Here is a 19,367-nt window from a genome sequence, read left to right on the forward strand (position 1 = left end):
CCACGATCCAGGCTGCACTCCATGAGACAGCCTGGCGCTTTATATGAGCATCACTGAGATGTGTTTCCTTGGCCGTTTCATGTTTTCCATGCACTTCAGGCAAAACACTGCTGAATATTTGATAATGAATTGATATTGATGAATGAACCAAGGTTTTGTAGTTTTGTGCATCAAATTAAAGCAGTGAGGAAAGTGCACTTAATGACACTTCAAAATCAACTTTTTAATAATTAACAAGTATATGTATGGATTTACTCTTTAAAACATTTTGTTTATAATTATTTTTCCATAATCTGGCGTGCAAGGCAAAGGTAGACATGATAGAAAATAGACTATGCGCAGCTCAATCCATGTGTGTCTCTGGTAAGGGGGGTTCAGTTCTTTGGTCTGATGTTTCTGCCTGTGCTGTGTGCTGCTGTGAGACAGTCTCTCCCCTCTTCTCTACTGTGCTCTCTCCCTGACTGGTCCCCACTGGGCTTGGCCCTGGCTTGTCCTCTGTTATTGGCCAGCTGTCCATCCCCTCGCCAGTCCTCTCCTCCTCTGCTGTTTGGATTATTAATAAGACACAGCAGAGATTAGATTTTCAATCTCAAGGACAACAGAGAACAAGACAACCTGACAAAATTGAACAGTGAAAAGAAAAACAGAAGTTTCTTGATTAGATTTATCATTCAATAAGTAATTTCTATTTAAACCAAAACAAGGTTATTCTAGATGTTAATAGCTGCACTCTATAGCATGCTGTAAGGTAGATATTTACTGAAGGTTGTGGGCATAATGATGAAGCATCGCTTTAATAAACCTGTCACATTAAGGACCTGATATTCAGTCCTCCTTCATGTCTGTAATTGAAGGTGATTTGCCAGGAAATGTGATGAATATCCCTGTGTCAGAATGCAAACAAGTATTTGAGATATAATAGGATGGTAATTGCACTACAGTGTATGTGGTGCTGAGGGCCTGATGGGTGAGTTATTATTATAGAACAAAGCAGAAAGAAGGGGAGGAAGTAAGCATATGCCCATTAGTCCAAGGCTTATAGGTCCCAAACCAAACATTTGTACATTTGGCACAATGCCTCAAAAAGAGCATCCATTTTACAGCCATACACATCTTAAAATCTCTCTTTCAAACCATTTTCACTTAGTAACTTATAATCCCCCATGTGTAAAAACACTCAGTATAAAATGTAATTGTCAAGATTTCTTCCTCTGAGGATTTTACTCACCATCCTTCCCCTCAGGCTGGTCCTCACTACAGGTAGGGAGCTCCCCGGGGTTGGCACGTTTCTGGGCTGGTGACCTCTGCAATCGTGGCAATGTTGCCTTCAGCTCTGAGAAGGAGAGGAAAGAAATAACCTGCCTCAGGAATTTTCCTCATATCCAAAGTGCAGCAGGACATCTATGAACACAGCTAGTATTTTCAATGTATATGACACACACCTGTGTCAATCAATACGCTAGAGTCTTTCTGGGTAAATCTCTAAGAGCTTGCACACCTGGATTTTACAATATTTGCACATTATTCCTTAAGGAACTCTTCAAGTGCTGTCAAGTTGGCTGTTGAATCTTGCTAGACAGACATTTTCAAGTCTAGCCATAGGTTTTCAAGCCGATTGAAGTCAAAACTGTAACTCAGGAACATTCAATGTCATCTTGGTAAGCTACTACAGTGTATATTTGGACCTGTGTTTTAGGTTTTTGTCCTGCTGAAAGGTGAATTTGTCTCCCAGTGTCTGTTAGAAAGTGGACTGAACAAGGTTTCCTCTAGGATGTTGCCTGTGTTTATTTTTATCATAAAAATTCCCTAGTCCTTGCTGATGACAAGCATACCCATAACATGATGCAGCCACCACCATGCTTGAAAATATGAAGAGTGGTACTCAGTGATGTATTCTGTACAGGCTTCCCTCTTTTCACTCTGTCATTTAGGTTAGTATTGTGGAGTAACTATAATGTTGATCCACCTTCAGTTTTCTCCTATCACAGCCATTAAACTGTTTTAAAGTCACTATTGGCCTCATGGTGAAATCCCTGAGCGGTTTCTTTCCTCTCCGGCAACTGAATTAGGAATGCCTGTATCTTTTGTAGTAACTGGGCGTATTGCGAGGCATTGGAAAACCTCCCTGGTCTTTGTGGTCAAATCTGTTTAAAATTCACTGCTCGACTGAGGGACCTTACAGATAATTGTATGTGTGGGGTACAGAGATGAGGTAGTCACTCAAAAATCATGTTAAACACTATTATTGCACACAGAGTGAATCCATGCTACTTGTTAAGCAAATATTTACTCCTGAACTTGTTTAGGCTTGCCATAACAAAGGGGTTGAATACTTATTGACTCAAGACATTTCAGCTTTTAATTTATGAATTTGTAAAAATGTCTAAAAACAATGTTTTTCCACTTTGACACTATGGCGTATTGAGTGTAGGCCAGTGACACATAAGCTACATTTAATAAATTTTAAATTCAGGCTGTAACACAACAAAATGTTGAAAAGGTCAAGGAGTGTGATACTGTATACACACAGTATAGGCTTTACATGGCTCTGATCCTCTGCAGTAGCCTGTGGTGTCCAGCAGGAAGTGCTCTCTCTCTGCTGCTGAGCTTACCTTCATAGTCCAGCAGAGCAGCATGTTCTCGGAGGAGAGAGTCATCGTAGACAGACACAGCTCTCCGCTGGGGAGAGGGCTTCATGCGGGGCCGGGGTTTAGGAAGGCTCTCTAGGGGACGACCAAGACACACAGGACTCAGATACACAATCACACACAACATAACTGGAGGTGGGTTTAGGCACTTGACACTTGAGTCACAATGACATTCATGTTCAAAAAAAGACCAGACCAGGCATTGCACTACCCAACACATGTTTGGCTCACATGTTTGGGATGCCATCCTCTGCCATAATCTGAACCCAAATAACAAAATATGAGTGGGTGCTTCATATTGGTGGTGGTAATTCAGTCATTCGAATTAGGCATTGCTGAGTCAAAACCAATACAGTCCAACTCCTGGCAAATGGACTCCCAGGATTGATCTCAGCTCTGTGCGATTGTGTAAAACAATCTTTCCAATACAGACAAGTGCATTAGGAGCTGCCTTCCACAAAATATTACAGTATATGAAAACAGAGAGACACTGAAGTAATTATCATGCTCTGAGCATTCACTGTTCTTGCATTATTTAATATTAAGCTCATAATGGAAGACAAATAATCAAAGAGAGTTTGAGAGACAAAGAGAAGAGACAAATACAAGCTAGCTTGGTCTTTTTCTGCTCAGACAGAAAAACACCAAAGTTGCTCATATATTTTGTCACCAAGGAGAGGTGAGGACTGTATATAAGTGTACCTTCAGTAACTGATTGTGCTCTCTCAGAGCGCTCCCTGCTCTCCAGGGCAGAGGGTCCCCTGCGTGGCGATGGGGCAGGGGGAGTCTCCTTGCGGGGGGAGGGGCAGGGGGGCTCCCTCTGCTGGGGCTGGGTCTGGCTCTGGGAGGGCTCTGGTTCTGTTGGCTGGGTCTCTGGGCCTGTGGCTTTGCTTGGCTGCCGGGGGAACCCCGGGGACATCCTAGCTGCAGCAGGGGGCTGCTGGGGGGCAGGGAGAGGGGGTTTGCCTGCCACTGTGGGCTTGGGAGGGAGGGGGCCGATGGGTCGTCCTGGGAGGAGGGGCTTATCTGTTCGGAGAGCCTCCAGAGGAGTTAGGCCTGCTCTGATTGGCCACCTGGTGTCTGAGGAGAGAAGGGCGGTAGCACTGAAGTCATTACTGCAACATAACATTTATATATTGGTTTGGAGTATGGGTGGATTTATTACATGGACATCCATTCACCAGCTTTAAGTGTCAGAATTACCTGAAGCTGATGTGGACATAGTGCGAGGCTTCATCAACGTGGTTGGAGGTTCAGGTTTTTTGTCAAGAATTGCACCTGAGAAAGAGAAGAAGATTATAGCAAACGGGGAAGTTCACCTACACATACGATGAGCCCCTCCATAATTGAAGCAGCCTGACACGGAAAAAAACAGACAAATCCACACAAAAGACATCAAAGGGAGCTGTCACTGTCACCTTTAGAGCACAAGCCATTGGCTGACAGTGCCGAGTTCCCCTCTGAGTGGATGTGTGAACTGACCCCTGACCTCCAGCACTGAGTGACAGATGGACAAAATTACTCCCAGGCTGGCCTGTCTGTGTAGCTCTGACCTCCCGTGAGCCTCTCTGACCTGCTCTAAATTTCGGTCAACTCCAGGTATCACTTTTATTTATAGATGTAGAATTGATTTCTCTGTTAACCTTTACCTCACTGGCCTTCACCATCTGAAGATGAATTTGACAGAAATAAGCACAGTTTTTACATTTTTATCAAATCAAAATTCTGAAGAATAATATCTATAGGTTCCTTTGTATTTTCAAGGGTTACTCAAGAAGCACAACAACTGCAGTTTACATTATACTAGCATCTACTGTCAAATCACATCACTAGTGTCACAGCAACACTTTTACTTGACAGTCTACAATTCAACAACTGTAAGATTAGACATTGACATCTAGCGCAACCAGCCAACTCTAAGTTGACTTAGTCTCCACGTCTACAGCAAACCTGAGATGCTGCCACGTTCCTATCAGCAGGAAAGGATCTGTAGGGGAGACCGATAAAAATGTGTGTCCTCTATAGGAGAGATCATCCATCTGGTCAATTCAGGTCAGGATAACAAAACACTGAGGTGAGAGGAATAACTGCATTTTTCATCTGTGAAATTAAATATTAATATGCTTGTTATTTCTTTAATAAATAGTTGTATGATGGGAGTATCCATAAACATTTTTTTTTTTAAATAGGAAAGGGAGAGCTTTATTTCAAGCCTATTTGTGAGTTCCTAGATCAAGCCATGTGGTAACTAGCATATTAATTAGCATGCTAATTAAGATTGGGAATGGTTGTCACATTGATGTTTAGGTTGCTTGTCACAATCTGACAACCATCTCCATTGTAACAATGTGCCCAGTAAGCTAAATTACATTGAGAAGATGCATAGAAGACTTGTTTTCCGGATGTTGAAAAGACCTCTATGCTTCACAAGTTTGGACAGTACAGTACAATAGAGTTTAATTCAGCAGAGTACAGTACAGTATAGTACAGTACAGTTTAATTCAGTATAGTAGAGTACAGCAAAGTAGAGTACCGTACAGTTGAGTTTAATTCAGTAGAGTACAGTACAGTTGAGATACAATACATTATACTATACTGTATTCTACTGAACTATACTCTACTGAATACACTACTTTTCTTGACTGTGCTCTACTGTATACTGTGCTGTCAAAACTTGGGAAACATGGATATCTATGATTGGTTCTGTTTTGGTCCGTTCCGAACCTGCTTCTCCAACAGAGTCAGCAACATTCACAAACACGCACACCTCTTCCTGTGTGAAAAAGCATTCCTTGTTTTCAACAAAACATTGAGTTAACACAAATGTTTACAGCTTTACTTTTTTCACTTATGAATATACTACACTGAATATACTACATGTGACAAGTATAGGGACAGCATGGAGGAGCAATTCAACAGGTCGGATATGAGGCGTATGTGGCAGGGGCTTCTAACGATAAAGGATTACAAAAATAAAGCCCGTCATGTCTCGGACACCAATGCAAAACGACCGAGCTGCCGAGGAGAGCCTCTGAGGAGAACTTGAGTTACAGTGGGGCAAAAAAGTATTTAGTCAGCCACCAATTGTGCAAGTTCTCCCACTTAAAAAGATGAGAGGCCTGTAATTTATCATAGGTACACTTCAACTATGACAGACAAAATGAGTAGGATTGTAGGATTTTTTAATGAATTTATTTGCAAATTATGGTGGAAAATAAGTATTTGGTCAATAACAAAAGTTTAACTCATTTTTTGTCCTCCAAACACAACGAGTTGAGTTTTTACCAAAAAAGTTCAATTTTGGTTTCATCTGACCATATGACGTTCTCCCAATCTTCTTCTGGATCATCCAAATGCTCTCTAGCAAACTTCAGACGGGCCTGGACATGTACTGGCTTAAGCAAGGGGACACGTCTGGCACTGCAGGATTTGAGTCCCTGGCGGCGTAGTGTGTTACTGATGGTAGGCTTTGTTACTTTGGTCCCAGCTCTCTGTAGGTCATTCACTAGGTCCCCCCATGTGGTTCTGGGATTTCTGTTCACCGTTCTTGTAATCATTTTGACCCCGCAGGGTGAGATCTTGCGTGGAGCCCCATAATCTCTAATCGAGGGAGATTATCAGTGGTCTTGTATGTCTTCCATTTCCTAATAATTGCTCCCACAGTTGATTTCTTCAAACCAAGCTGCTTACCTATTGCAGATTCAGTCTTCCCAGCCCGATGCAGGTCTACAATTTTGTTTCTGGTGTCCTTTGACAGCTCTTTGGTCTTGGCCATAGTGGAGTTTGGAGTGTGACTGTTTGAGGTTGTGGACAAGTGTCTTTTATACTGATAACAAGTTCAAACAGGTGCCATTAATACAGGTAATGAGTGGAGGCCAGAGGAGCCTCTTAAAGAAGAAGTTACAGGTCTGTGAGAGCCAGAAATCTTGCTTGTTTGTAGGTGACCAAATACTCATTTGCAAATAAATTCATTAAAAATCCTACAATGTGATTTTCTGGATTTTTTTTCCTCATTTTGTCTGTCATAGTTGAAGTGTACCTATGATGAAAATTACAGGCCTCTCATCTTCTTAAGTGGGAGAACTTGCACAATTGGTGGCTGACTAAATGCTTTTTTGCCCCACTTTATGTGCTTACGGTCTCCACGGTGGACACATTTATGTCATTCAAACCTGTTAACCTTTGCAAGGCTGCTGGCCTAGACGGCATCCCTAGCCGCACCCTCAGAGAATGTGCAGACCAGGTAGCTGTTGTGTTTTTGGACATTTTCAATCTGTCTCTAGATCAGGCCTGCTTCAAGATGTCCACTATCATCCGGTGCCCAAGAAAGTGAAAATAACTGAACTGAATGACTACCAACCCGTTACACTCACTTTCGTCATCATGAAGTTCTTCGAGAGGCTAGTAAATACTCCTACCCAAACCGACCCTCTGCTCCCTCTATGTACATTTGTACAGGGTAAAAGGTAAAAGGGATCTTGAAGAAGGAAGGCTATCACTCCATTTTGCAACGCCATACCCTGTGGACGGCTCTTAATTGGAGCTACTTTCGGCCTACAACAGGACAATGACCCAAAGCACAGCTCCAAACTATGCAAGAACTGTTTAGAGAAGAAGCAGTCAGCTGGTATTCTGTCTATAATGGAGTGGCCAACACAGTCACCGGATCTCAACCCTATTGAGCTGTTGTGGGAGCAGCTTGACCATATGGTACGTAAGAAGTGCCCATCAAACCAATCCAACTTGTGGGAGGTGCTTCAGGAAGCATGGGGTGAAATCTCTTCAGATTACCTCAACAAATTAACAACTAGAATGCTAAAGGTTTGTAAGGCTGTAATAGCTGCAAAATTATTTCAATTAAAAATGATTATTTATAACCTGGTCAATGTCTTGACTATATTTCCTATTCATTTTGCAACTAATTTCATCAATGTTTTCATGGAAAACAAGGACATTTCGAAGTGACCCCAAACTTTTGAACGGTAGTGTGTACATGTTATTTTATTGGGGTATTATTGTTTCATTCACACTCTTAGCACTTTAATCTAAAATAATTATAATGCTTGATATATTTTTGTCATTATGGCTAATAATGATATATACAGGTATATTATAATATACTGTTATATCTTATTATGAAAAAGATATATTCAATATATTTCATTTCCATAAGGAGTCGCAAGCTGACACAGCCACAAAGCCATTCAATCTGATTTTAAACCTAACCTTAACACTAACCTTAACCACACAGCTAACTCTAATGCCTAACCTTAAATTAAGACCAAAAAGCTCATTTGTTTTCATGAATTTTTACAACATAGCCAATTTTGACTTTGCAGCTAGCCTATCTAAGGGGAAATCGCTCAGTTCTGCCTCCAGGGCAAGATTTGTGACAAACTTCAACCTGAGAGGAAAACACTAACCAGTAAGTGTGACAACCAACCCCAGTCTCTCCTACATACAGTGTGAAGAGGAGCTAGGAACAGGAAGTCCCAGATCCCAGACACACAGCTGAGCAGGAGTGGGGAGAGTCTTACCCTCTGAGTTGGCTTTTCTCAGCTCCTCTTCTTTGTTCTACAAGGGGATATAAGACAATGTTATTCTTGAGTTATCCTCCTATGTGCTCCTACCTGGACTGAAAATGCAGGCTGCAGTGGATAAGCCCTATTAAATCATTTACAATACAGAGGCTGTCACACCCTCACCATCAGGTACTGAGACATTCAAGGCCATGCCACATTACATTAATGTCACAATGGTACTGTAATCCTTAATGAATCCCACTACAGCTGTGTGCTCAGAACAGAAAGGAAATAGTCAAGTAGAGAACAGGAAGGGTGGTCCACAACCATTCATATCACACATTAACACACACACCTGGCTGGTCTTTGTGTCTGCAGGAGGTGTCTTGGTCACCCCCATGCGGTGGAGCATGACGTGGAGACGCTGCTCAAGGCTGGATGTGCTCTCAGATGCGTGTTTCTGGAAGAGGATGACCAAAGGCATATCTAAATGATGTGCATTTTGTTTATCACAGATTGGTTCTATGTGCTTTCTGACCAGTGCAGAGTGGTACCTACCTTTCCATGTGTGGCAGTGCCATCCTCCAGGCCTGTCAGCAGGATGAGGGACTGGGACTTCCCATCCCTGAGGGAGCGCCGTGTGGCCTTCAGCCTCCTCTCTCCATCTGGGGTCCTGCTCTTCTCCAGAGTCCGGCTCTTCTCCCTCTCCACCAAGAATCCCCCAATAGGGCTGATGACGGGGCTGGGGGTCAGAGCGCTGGGGGACATGGGGGTCCCCTTCTCCTGGGCATAGGCACTGGTGGGCAGGGAGGCGGAGGTAGTGGCGACGTCAGAGGGAGTGGCAGGGGCCATGGTGTTGTCCTCTGCTGCTCTTACTGTTGTGGTGGCATCAGAATCATTAACACTGGTGGCCTTAGCACCCCTCTCCTCTTCCAATTTCTCCTTTTTGTCTCGCTCCCTCTCTTTTTCCTTCTCTTTTGCCTCCCTGAGTGGTCTGATTAGATCTGCAATGGAGGTCTTTTTGACCTTGCCCTCTGGGCAAACCTCGCCCTTCGACCCCCGGCTGGCACGGCCTTTCTTGAAGGCGAAGAAGTCCCCAAACTTCTTCTTGATGTTTTTGGAGGGGGCGGAGGAAAGGGTGGTTGTTTCAGTCGCGGAGGAGGAAGAGGTGCTAGAGGAGGTGGTGGAGGGGGGGGGCAGGGCCGGGACAGACGTGCTGGGAGGGGCAGGGGTGATGGAAGTCGACTCTGTGGGTTGTGCTTTGTCAAGGATCTCCTCCCTCTGCGCTTTTCTGCAATTGAGGTGAAGCACAAAACAGCAACAACACTTGAGTCTCCATTCAGTGGTGGTGCTTGTTCAGTGTTCACACTATCTAGTGATGGGATGTTGTGGCTTTTGGGATGGGATCAGTGGGATGCTGTGTATTTGGGATACATCATTTTCAACCACAGTAGGCAAACATTCTGCGAAAACATTGTTATCTTTCTGTTTGTACAGTATGTATGCATGGTGTGTTTTGCCATATCTGTCAGTCTTTGTGGAGAGTGTGGGAACATGCATGTGCAGAGAGCCAGTGTTAGTTGGTTTGTTTAGTGTGGGTGCAGAGAGCCAGTGTTAGTTGGTTTGTTTAGTGTGGGTGCAGAGAGCCAGTGTTAGTTGGTTTGTTTAGTGTGGGTGCAGAGAGCCAGTGTTAGTTGGTTTGTTTAGTGTGGGTGCAGAGAGCCAGTGTTAGTTGGTTTGTTTAGTGTGGGTGCAGAGAGCCAGTGTTAGTTGGTTTGTTTAGTGTGGGTGCAGAGAGCCAGTGTTAGTTGGTTTGTTTAGTGTGGGTGCAGAGAGCCAGTGTTAGTTGGTTTGTTTAGTGTGGGTGCAGAGAGCCAGTGTTAGTTGGTTTGTTTAGTGTGTGTGCAGAGAGCCAGTGTTAGTTGGTTTGTTTAGTGTGGGTGCAGAGAGCCAGTGTTAGTTGGTTTGTTTAGTGTGTGTGCAGAGAGCCAGTGTTAGTTGGTTTGTTTAGTGTGTGTGCAGAGAGCCAGTGTTAGTTGGTTTGTTTAGTGTGTGTGCATGCAGTAAATCCATGCCGTATCTGTGTTAGTATGGAAAGGTGTATTCACTTGGAGGTTTACTATATGGATACTTACAGAGAGTCATCATGGATGATCTTCTTAGTGAAGAACTCCTCTACTCCCTCATCCACCCTGCCAATGGTCTCATTGGCTCCATTCTCTTCACTCTCAGCTGCCTGCTCCTGCACACACACACACGACAGAGAGTCTTGGCGGATGCTTATGGTAATACCATTGTGTGACTGAATAGTGTAGGCTGAGTACACTCTCACAGTATACATACTGATTATGATGCTTGCCAACAGATATGCAAGAGAGAAAAATATATGTTTATGAACAAACACGCATGCGCGCACACACACACACTAGATCATCCTCTCTATTCTATAGACCATTAGTGTGTGTGTCTGCAGCAGGCACATCTGTGCTTCAGGTCCCAGCAGAGAACACAACCCCTCAGCCCCATCCTCTCCCTGATCCTCCACAATATGATTATATCTCTCAGACACCCCCTTCACCACCACCACTCTCTCCTCTGTTCCAGTCTGAAGAGCAGCTCTTTACTGTGATGATTTAAAAGATTCAGTATTCACTATTATTTAGCAGGCTGGTGGGAAGAGCAATCTCTTAATGGTTGTCTGTCGCTTACTCAAATACAAACAGGCAGTGCACAATATTTTGACATTTAGTATTGGCTGACAATTTTCAGGGGTGGAAAGAGAGTGAAGGCGAGGACTGTTTTCTCAGTGTCTGAGACGATGTTCTGTATTTAGCCAGTCTATGAGTGCAGCTGCTGCTGAACAGACTGTGAGGGAGGAGAGAGGCCTTTAGGCGCTGTGGTTACAGAGAGCAGGATAACCAACCCACTGCAGAACAGCTATAACAAACATATGCAAATGGTGTGCCACGCCGCATGAGAAATGGATTATAAATCATTTAGTACCTCCCAGCCAATCAGAGAGCAACGATCCCCATCACTCCACTCTATCTTCAGGAAGAGAAAAATACTTGCCATAAAGCACAAGGATGGTGTTTCCATTGATGACGACACACTAACACTTTCATACATATACCCTATCTATATCTATATCTATTATTCTAGCATAGCAACAGTTACTGATAGACTGTGTGGTAGGGGTGTGTCCATTGGTTTCTTCATAATGTAGAAGGGGGTGGGACTCTATTGTCTTTGCAGTGTATTTTCTATTATGGTAAATAGGACATCAATAGGTGGCCTTTTCCCACATACAGTACATGTCAATGTAGGTAGAGGGCTCTGCTCATTCAATGATATTTCAAACTAATTCTATAAGTCAATTAACCGTGAGCATCAAATCTAAGAGAAATCCCTGACATATGTTTGATAATATGATATCTTGGATTTCAAAGGAATAGTCTCCCCCACATTCCCAGAGCATCATTCAGTAGGAGTTTCCACCATTTGCAGAATTCAACTGCTAGGCTGTCTGTGAAATTCCTCATATAGCACTGGACTGGCTGTGCTTTGGCTTCAACATTGCACTAAGTGATGGCAAGTGAATGGTTTATGAGCAAACCTCATGACAACAAGAAGCTCTCTCTGCAACATTGACGCAAGACATTTTCTGGGGAGGAATGCTGTTACATAAAAACCCAAAGCAGATTGTTTTACATTTTTCTACAGCTGTAATAAAATGCTGCTGCAGGAATAATATACAGTCGATAGTCATGTGAGCATATTCAAAGTGGGCCAGGCAGCAGGCACACCCAGAAGAAGGAGCAGTCCCACCACCACCAACCACAGTGAGTGTTACAGCAGAATGACAGTAGACCCTGCCCTTTCCTTTTCCACAGTCAACACAGCCAGCCAGCAGCCCTCCAAGCTACAACCACCACCTGGCCCCTTATTTCACCAGGCCAACTAGCTACATTATCAACATGCACATTAGACAAACCTACTTGTGATACACATGCATGTTTTATGTTCATAAAAACCTATAGATCCAGACACAAAAAAACTAGAAATTCAGCTACATAACACTTAGCTTCAAGTATATGTGAACTTCTGCCTTTTCCATAGAAGGGTAAAGCGGTTCTATCTGCCTCTCATCTCTGTGGTAACTGAGGAGTAGAGTCGTCCTCTCCAGAAAATCTCTGATCTGAGCTGGCCGCCCGTCCTTCCTGACTGCATAGTGACCCCAGAGGCTCAGATAACCACACAGGGATGAACTGCATGAACAATTACTATACAGAAGCACAGGTAACCATGGACAATAGCAATGAATAAACTGTTTCAATTGTATTACAGGCACACAGGTCCCAGGACTGTTTCAATCACTATTCAGGAAAACAGGTGGCCACAGACATCAGCACTGGAAATACTGTTTCAATCGTATTACAGACACACAGGTCCCAGGACTGTTTCAATTGTATTACAGGTACACAGGTCCCAGGACTGTTTCAATTGTATTACAGGTACACAGGTCCCAGGACTGTTTCAATCACTATTCAGGAAAACAGGTGGCCACAGACATCAGCACTGGAAATACTGTTTCAATTGTATTACAGACACACAGGTCCCAGGACTGTTTCAATTGTATTACAGACACACAGGTCCCAGGACTGTTTCAATTGTATTACAGACACACAGGTAACCAGCGACAGCACTGGAAATACAGAAGTACAGAATGGGGCACCTTGAATACAGTCTAAATAACAAAGTGTAGACACTGTGTTCCAGTAATGACAACACAGGGGATACAGACACCCAGTTAATGTGGTATTGGTAAACATTCCATTGCACAGTGTTACCTGCAATAAGAACAACAATTCCCTTGTTACTACACAAACAATGAATCACACTACAACACCAATGTAGCAGCACTAACAACAGACACACAAAACACAGACGCACACAAAAACACACACACACACACACACAGAGATGATGTTACAAAGAAAACAATTTATTTTGAACAAGTGCTGTTTATAAGATGGCTGCACCATTGTTTTTCACACATAACAGAGAGCTGTCTTTGATCAGTTGGCAAAACAGACAGTGTCACACAGACAGACAGACCACTAGACCTCCATCAATCATCACCAAGCACCAGCTGAACATTGAGACATTCTAATCAAACACGACGATGAATATATACATGCAAACACATACCCACAGGCACACACCCACACATGTGCACAACCAGTTCCCATTGACAATCCTTAACAATATTACACTGTAAAAAGAGGGATTCTCCTAAGGGCATTGACAGGAGAGCGATAGTGAAAGAGAGGGAGCACTCCTTGATGTGAAAACATGAATAATTAAAATGCTACAGCAGTCACACAGAGCAGAGCCATCCACAAACAGTGTGGGGAGAGCGCCCTGTTCTGACAGCCCCCAGTCCACCACTGAGAACCACAGGACTGCCGTTAATGCAGGGGAAATATGGAGAAAACACACAGAAATGGCTCCTCAACACATCAACAGCTACAGCAGCAGTACTGACAAGACAATGAAATAGAATCAGATCGACAGAGAGAGGGAAGGAGGGAGATGTAGAGAGAATGCCCAGAGCTGCAAGCCACTGATACTGCCTCTGCTGCTGTGGCTGCAATAACCTGAATACCGCCATCACAACTCTTCTTCCCTCCCCCTCTATCACCATCCTCTCTGCTCTACCCTGATTTTTCTCTTCCCTCATCTCTCTTTCTCGCCATCCCTTCTCATCCAGCCTTCTGTCAGAAAGCAACTCTGTCGCTACAATTGATTAGCCTCTCCCTGCATCCCACCCGCTCTCTCTTCTTCTGTCTGTGCCTCCCTTTCTTCCCTCCATCCCCATCCTCCATGGTGCTCATCATGTTGCCTCTTACCTGGGTCTTGCTGGGCGGCTTGCTGTTCCGGCGGTTGGGTCTGGGCCTGGAGCGGGTGTAGTGCCTCAGTGTGTGGCAGTCGATGGGCAGGTCCATAGGGGCCTGAGGAGGTGCGGGCTCAGGGCACCGGGGCTCACTGTTGCTAAGAGCCGCAGCAGCTGCAGGAGCAGGAGCAGCATCCGCCTCTCTCCCTGTGTGGGAGGGGCCTTCGGATTTCAGCTGGCCTCCCACTGTGACTGACAGTGTCGTCGTTGACGACAACGCCTGCACATTCCCTCCTACCCATGCTCCTTCCTGCTGATAATGCATGCTCTCTCTTGCCTGCTGCTCCGAGTCCACATCCAGGAGACCTGCAGAGAGAAACACGAGAGAGAGAGAGAGACAGAGAGAGCGGGGGACAGAGAGAGCGGGGGACAGAGAGAGGGAATGGTACCAACACACAAAGGCACAGGACGTATGATAGGATGTATGTAGAAATAGGGCAACTATGTATAACGTGAAGATAAACTGGGAGGGGATGTAAGATATAATGGGGGAGAGGGAGAGAGAGAGAGAGAGAGAGAGAGAGGACGAGCTGAGAATAGTGATTGAGAGACCATTGATGAAGAAAGGGGGAGGAGAGGACAAATAAAAAAATCAGAGCTACAAACAGAAAATATGGATGGAAGAGGAGTCCGACAGATGACAATAGATATAGGCTCAACAGCACAGAGAAGAGAGGAGACTAATCAGACAGATTTACAGCACTGAATCTAAATGACGGACGAGAGAGGGAGAGAGCAAAAAAAGAGATGGCGCAAGAGAGAAAGAGAGATGGGGAGAGAGACAGATTGCAGGTAGCGGCAGAGCAGGACAGCTGGAGAGAGTGGCAAAGGAGGGGGAGGTGTTGTACAATGGTTGTAAGCCGGTGCCCCCCTCTCCCTCCCTCCCCTGTCCCCCCAAGTGAGGTTCAGTGGTCTGAAAGTAACCCGGCCATGCTCCAGTTAGCCACAGCCCTTTTTATTGGACAGGCAGCTGATTATCTTTTGTTGAGGCTAGAGTATTAAACCCCCCCCCCTACCACCTCCATCACCGCCCACCAGAATCTCCCCTCCGATATGGGACCTTAACCCTACAGCACCCTGACACAGCACTATCACAAGGAGGGGGAATTCCCAAGATGCATTGGGGGACAGCCCCTCAAGTGTTCCGGGCTGCATGAATGACACACATAAGCAATAACCCCTTCACGTTCAGTAAAACACATGGGCTTAAAGGTGCCTCTTGACAGAGTTTTCCACAGACAAGGAGCTAAAAAAGTGCAGTGTTATTTTCTACTCACAGGAGGAGTGTAACACACTGACACATTTTGACTGGTTCCAAATCTGATTTGGGATGTACTTAAGAGCACATTGCACTAAAGGGATTTACGCAGAACAATCCAGAAACATATTGCTCTAGTGGAATCTCCCTCTTTGTTGTGACGGCTCCATTATTTTCATGTTACTGCCCTTCTGACCATCTTTTGTTAGAGCTCACTCCTAACTGGATAATTAAATGCTTTAGACACGACCCCTGACCTTTTCAACTGTGAATTCTGGTTGAAACCTTTTTCTAAGCCAATCACAGTGGCGGTTGATTGCAGCTGCTGACATCACAGGTCAAGGGCATTTTTCTGTAGCAGACTGCAGCCAATAACTAAACCTGATTAACACTGTAATCAATCTGCCTAGTTTCATCCCAGACTCCAAGCTTTCCTACTAAAAAGTCTGTATAATAAATCAGAATTAGACTGATGACAAGCCTGGTTCTTACTTTTCACTGAGGGTGCTGGACGGATACTCTTGGAGTGGATGCTGCTTCTCCAAATGACAGGAACATACTGAGAAAGAGAGAGAAATTCAGATAGTTGTATTAAACAAGAACTAATGCAGGTCATGTAGATACTTGTGTAGACTGGAACAATGGTTTGGCATATACTGTTTAGTATGGTGGGTTATGTGTGTTTTAGAGAGGGGCTATGTTAGAGCTCTTACATCATCCATGGGGAAGTCATGGTCTACCACTCGTAGATGAGGGACGTTGGTTTTGAGTCCAGAGGTGGTCTGCTCCCTCATATGACGGTCCTGAGGTGAGGGAGGGTGGTGATCAGTTATACTAATCGAACACACCCAACACAACGAGTGTTGCGGAGTAGGGAAATACATAGTTCAACTAGTAATTTAACTACATTATGCAGTAGTTGAACTCAGTGTTTTCAGTAGTTAATAACTTGTTTTTTCCATGTATAGGTGTAGCTATCTATTGGAACCTCACACTACTTTTTTGCTAAAATAAAATAAAATATGACCCGTCGTCAGACCTGTCTAGTTCTTACATGAAACAGTTTTTCTGTTTAATAGGCAAAATGACGCATTCTGTTAACATCCAACTCCAGAGTGATCTGTTCTTGCAATTTGTTGTCTAAGACATTTCAAATTTAGATATGATCATTTATCACAAAGTAGTTTGTATGTAGGGAACAACTTTTGTTAAGTAAACTGTATTTTTCTTAAGGGTAGATGTAGTGTAGCTTAACTTCTCCCAGTGTGTGCTTGGCACACACACACACACTCTCTCTCTCTCTCTCTCTCTCTCTCACCAATTTCTGCTGAGCCACAGACAAGTCCAGCAGAACCTCATCAATGATACTTTCCACCAAGGAGACACTAACTGACAGTTTGAGTTCACTGAAAAAGAAATGAAAAACAAAGAAATATTGGAAGGGGAGAAGTAAATCCTAAGCAACACCAGTGAGCTTAATGAGAGATGTGGGAGGCACTGGGTGGAAAAATTCCATGAGCATGACACAAAACAACAAGGATTATGTACAATGTAACGGTTTGTGTTCTACATGAGCTGTGTTTTTGTTTCAGGGTGGATGTGTGTGTATTCAGCGGTTTACCTTAGTTTGTTACTGATGAGTTCTCCTATGTGCTGCATGAAGGTGTCCTGGATGAACAGAGCTGTCTGTCTGGACTTCTTAGCCACACAGTCAGCCAGCTGCTCACAGACACTTGACCTGTGGGTGACCCTAGGACAGAGGGTCTGGGCTGACTGCAACAAGGCCTGAGCCAGCTCCTGGAACACACATGGCATACCAGTCACCTGGATGACCTCTCCTGAGACTTTCCCTACCACATGTAGCAGGTTTAGACATATCTCTTCAATTTGTCTGAATGTTGATCGTCATCAGTGGTTGGTAACTGACATTGATACCATGTGCCTCATATACATTGTTCACACACATGATGCAGAAACAAAAATGGCAGTATTACCTGAATCTCCTCTGTTATTTCGTTGGTGACTGTTTTGGCCGTGTCATTCAGTATGTGTTGCAGCATTGCACCACTAGAGGGTGTCTTCACCAGATCATAAAGTGAAGGCAATAGCTAGAGGTTGAACAAACTTATTAGTGTTATTTCACCATTCTCAATATCCTTCATTATTAGGCATTAGATGTTTATGTTGAATCTAGACCTCTCAAAAACATAGATGAACATTTCGTATCAGTGGGACTCAAAGATACCTTACCATAATGGAGGTTTTAGTATTATGAAGCACTTCCTCTGCAGCCAATATGTCTGACTGCACTTCCTGTATATTGCAGGGGGCTAAAGGTCGGACACTCTCCTGTAACCTCTGACACAGACCTTGAACCAGCTGAGATGTGGGATGAAGACAGACAGACACAGGGTGAGAATGGCAAATGTGCCAGAAATGTAGGACTATGGGAAAGGAACAGACCCTCATACATACAGACACTAATATACTGAGTGCACAAAAAAATTAGGAACACCTTCCTAATATTGAGTTGCACCCCCTTTTGCCCTCATAACAGCCTCAATTCATCAAGGGGCATGGACTCTACAAGTTGTTGAAAGCATTCCACAAGGATGCTGGCACATGTTGACTCCAATGCTTCCTACAGTTGTATCATGTTGGCTAGATGTCCTTTAGGTGGTGGACCATTAATACACACAGGAAATTGTTGAGTGTGAAAAACCCAGCAGCATTGCAGTTCTTGACACTCAAACCGGTGCACCTGGCACCTACTACCATACCCTGTTCAAAGGCACTTAAATCTCTTGTCTTGTCCACTCACCCTCTGAATGGCACACATACACAATCCATGTCTCAATTGGCTTAAAAATCATTCTTTAATCTGTTTCCTTCCCTTCATCTACACGGATTGAAGTGGAATTAACAGGTGACATCTATAAGGGATCAAAGCTTTTACCTGGATACACCTGGTCAGTCTGTCATGGAAAGAGCAGGTGTTCCTAATGTTTTGTACACTCAGTGTATATTTCTGTTGCCTCCAAGAACAAGGACTGACCCACCTGTTCAGAGCGTACGGTCTTCAGGCCCTGTTGGAGGTTTAGTATCTGGTCTGGGCTTGCAGACTTTCTCTGGCTGTTCCTGATCAGACACGACTGGATCTGGACACAACAGGTGTTTTATACCAGGGTGACTCAGACATCCATTTTTATCATGCACCTCGTGGACAACCCAATCTCACCTTCTGCAGAGCCTCCTCTGTCTTCTCAGGACTGTTACGATACCCGTGTGTGACATCATTCATGGGGATGGATATGTGCTGCAGTGTGAAGTTCCTGTGTTTATGTATACACACAGAGAGAAAAGAATAAGGAATTAATCAACCATTCAAAGGCAGGAAAAGAGGGGTAACGTTATCTTTTAGGCAATATTCCTGTTTGATGGACTGAGACTCTTCCTCTCTATGATTTACCTCTCTAGAGCATTGGCCACATCCAGAAATCCCCTGGCTGTCACATTGTTCCTGTCCCAGACCAGAGTCCTGTGTAGAGATATTAGATATTGTTGGTTAGTTCACGGTTATATAATTCCAGATTGCGGCTAGGGTAGGCAAGGTTGGGGCAGGTCAGTTTATGGTTAGGTTGGGTTATAGCTAGGTTACCTGAGTTTAGTGTTGATGAGTAAGGCCTTGGCCAGCATCTTGGCTCCAGTGTCTCCGATGCAGTTGCCACTGATGTCTATCTTAGTGAGGCTGGCATTGCAACCCAGGCTGTTGATGAGGATGGTGGTGCCTGTCTTCAGCTTGGAGTCGCACACTGACAGAGACTCCAGGGGCTGTGGGCATGGCACACACACATGCACACACACATACACCACTGATCTGATCCGTCCAATCAGAGCCCAGAGTCTGGGGCTCTGGGCCTGAGAAAACTTCAGTTGGATTACATGACCTTCAGCCTGACATCTGGCTCTTTGATACTCAGAGA

At 44.2% G+C, this 19,367-nt stretch overlaps 1 protein-coding gene across 2 annotated transcripts in view; it reads right to left on the reverse strand.

Annotated features, from left to right (window-relative positions):
• Nucleotides 1-202: 202 nt before the first annotated feature.
• carmil2 (capping protein regulator and myosin 1 linker 2) overlaps nt 203-19,367 on the reverse strand; it is a 38,997-nt gene continuing 19,832 nt past the window's right edge. The window contains exons 20-39 of one of the 2 annotated variants that reach the window (XM_024379396.2): nt 19,043-19,215; nt 18,854-18,922; nt 18,623-18,716; nt 18,444-18,542; nt 17,635-17,763; nt 17,379-17,492; nt 17,006-17,181; nt 16,703-16,790; nt 16,098-16,187; nt 15,877-15,943; nt 14,083-14,432; nt 10,306-10,412; nt 8,729-9,461; nt 8,526-8,630; nt 8,186-8,222; nt 3,852-3,926; nt 3,351-3,728; nt 2,613-2,723; nt 1,229-1,333; nt 203-540 (exon numbers count right to left, since the gene is read on the reverse strand). In XM_024379396.2, coding sequence (XP_024235164.1) covers nt 344-540; nt 1,229-1,333; nt 2,613-2,723; nt 3,351-3,728; nt 3,852-3,926; nt 8,186-8,222; nt 8,526-8,630; nt 8,729-9,461; nt 10,306-10,412; nt 14,083-14,432; nt 15,877-15,943; nt 16,098-16,187; nt 16,703-16,790; nt 17,006-17,181; nt 17,379-17,492; nt 17,635-17,763; nt 18,444-18,542; nt 18,623-18,716; nt 18,854-18,922; nt 19,043-19,215 — 3,297 coding nt within the window. In that variant the 3' untranslated portion in view covers nt 203-343. Of the gene's footprint in view, nt 544-1,228; nt 1,334-2,612; nt 2,724-3,350; nt 3,729-3,851; nt 3,927-8,185; nt 8,223-8,525; nt 8,631-8,728; nt 9,462-10,305; nt 10,413-14,082; nt 14,433-15,876; nt 15,944-16,097; nt 16,188-16,702; nt 16,791-17,005; nt 17,182-17,378; nt 17,493-17,634; nt 17,764-18,443; nt 18,543-18,622; nt 18,717-18,853; nt 18,923-19,042; nt 19,216-19,367 lie in introns of both variants that reach the window. The other variant, XM_024379395.2, reaches the window with a different exon arrangement.

Source organism: Oncorhynchus tshawytscha, linkage group LG19, assembly GCF_018296145.1.
Source record: "Oncorhynchus tshawytscha isolate Ot180627B linkage group LG19, Otsh_v2.0, whole genome shotgun sequence".
Lineage (NCBI taxonomy): Eukaryota > Metazoa > Chordata > Actinopteri > Salmoniformes > Salmonidae > Oncorhynchus > Oncorhynchus tshawytscha.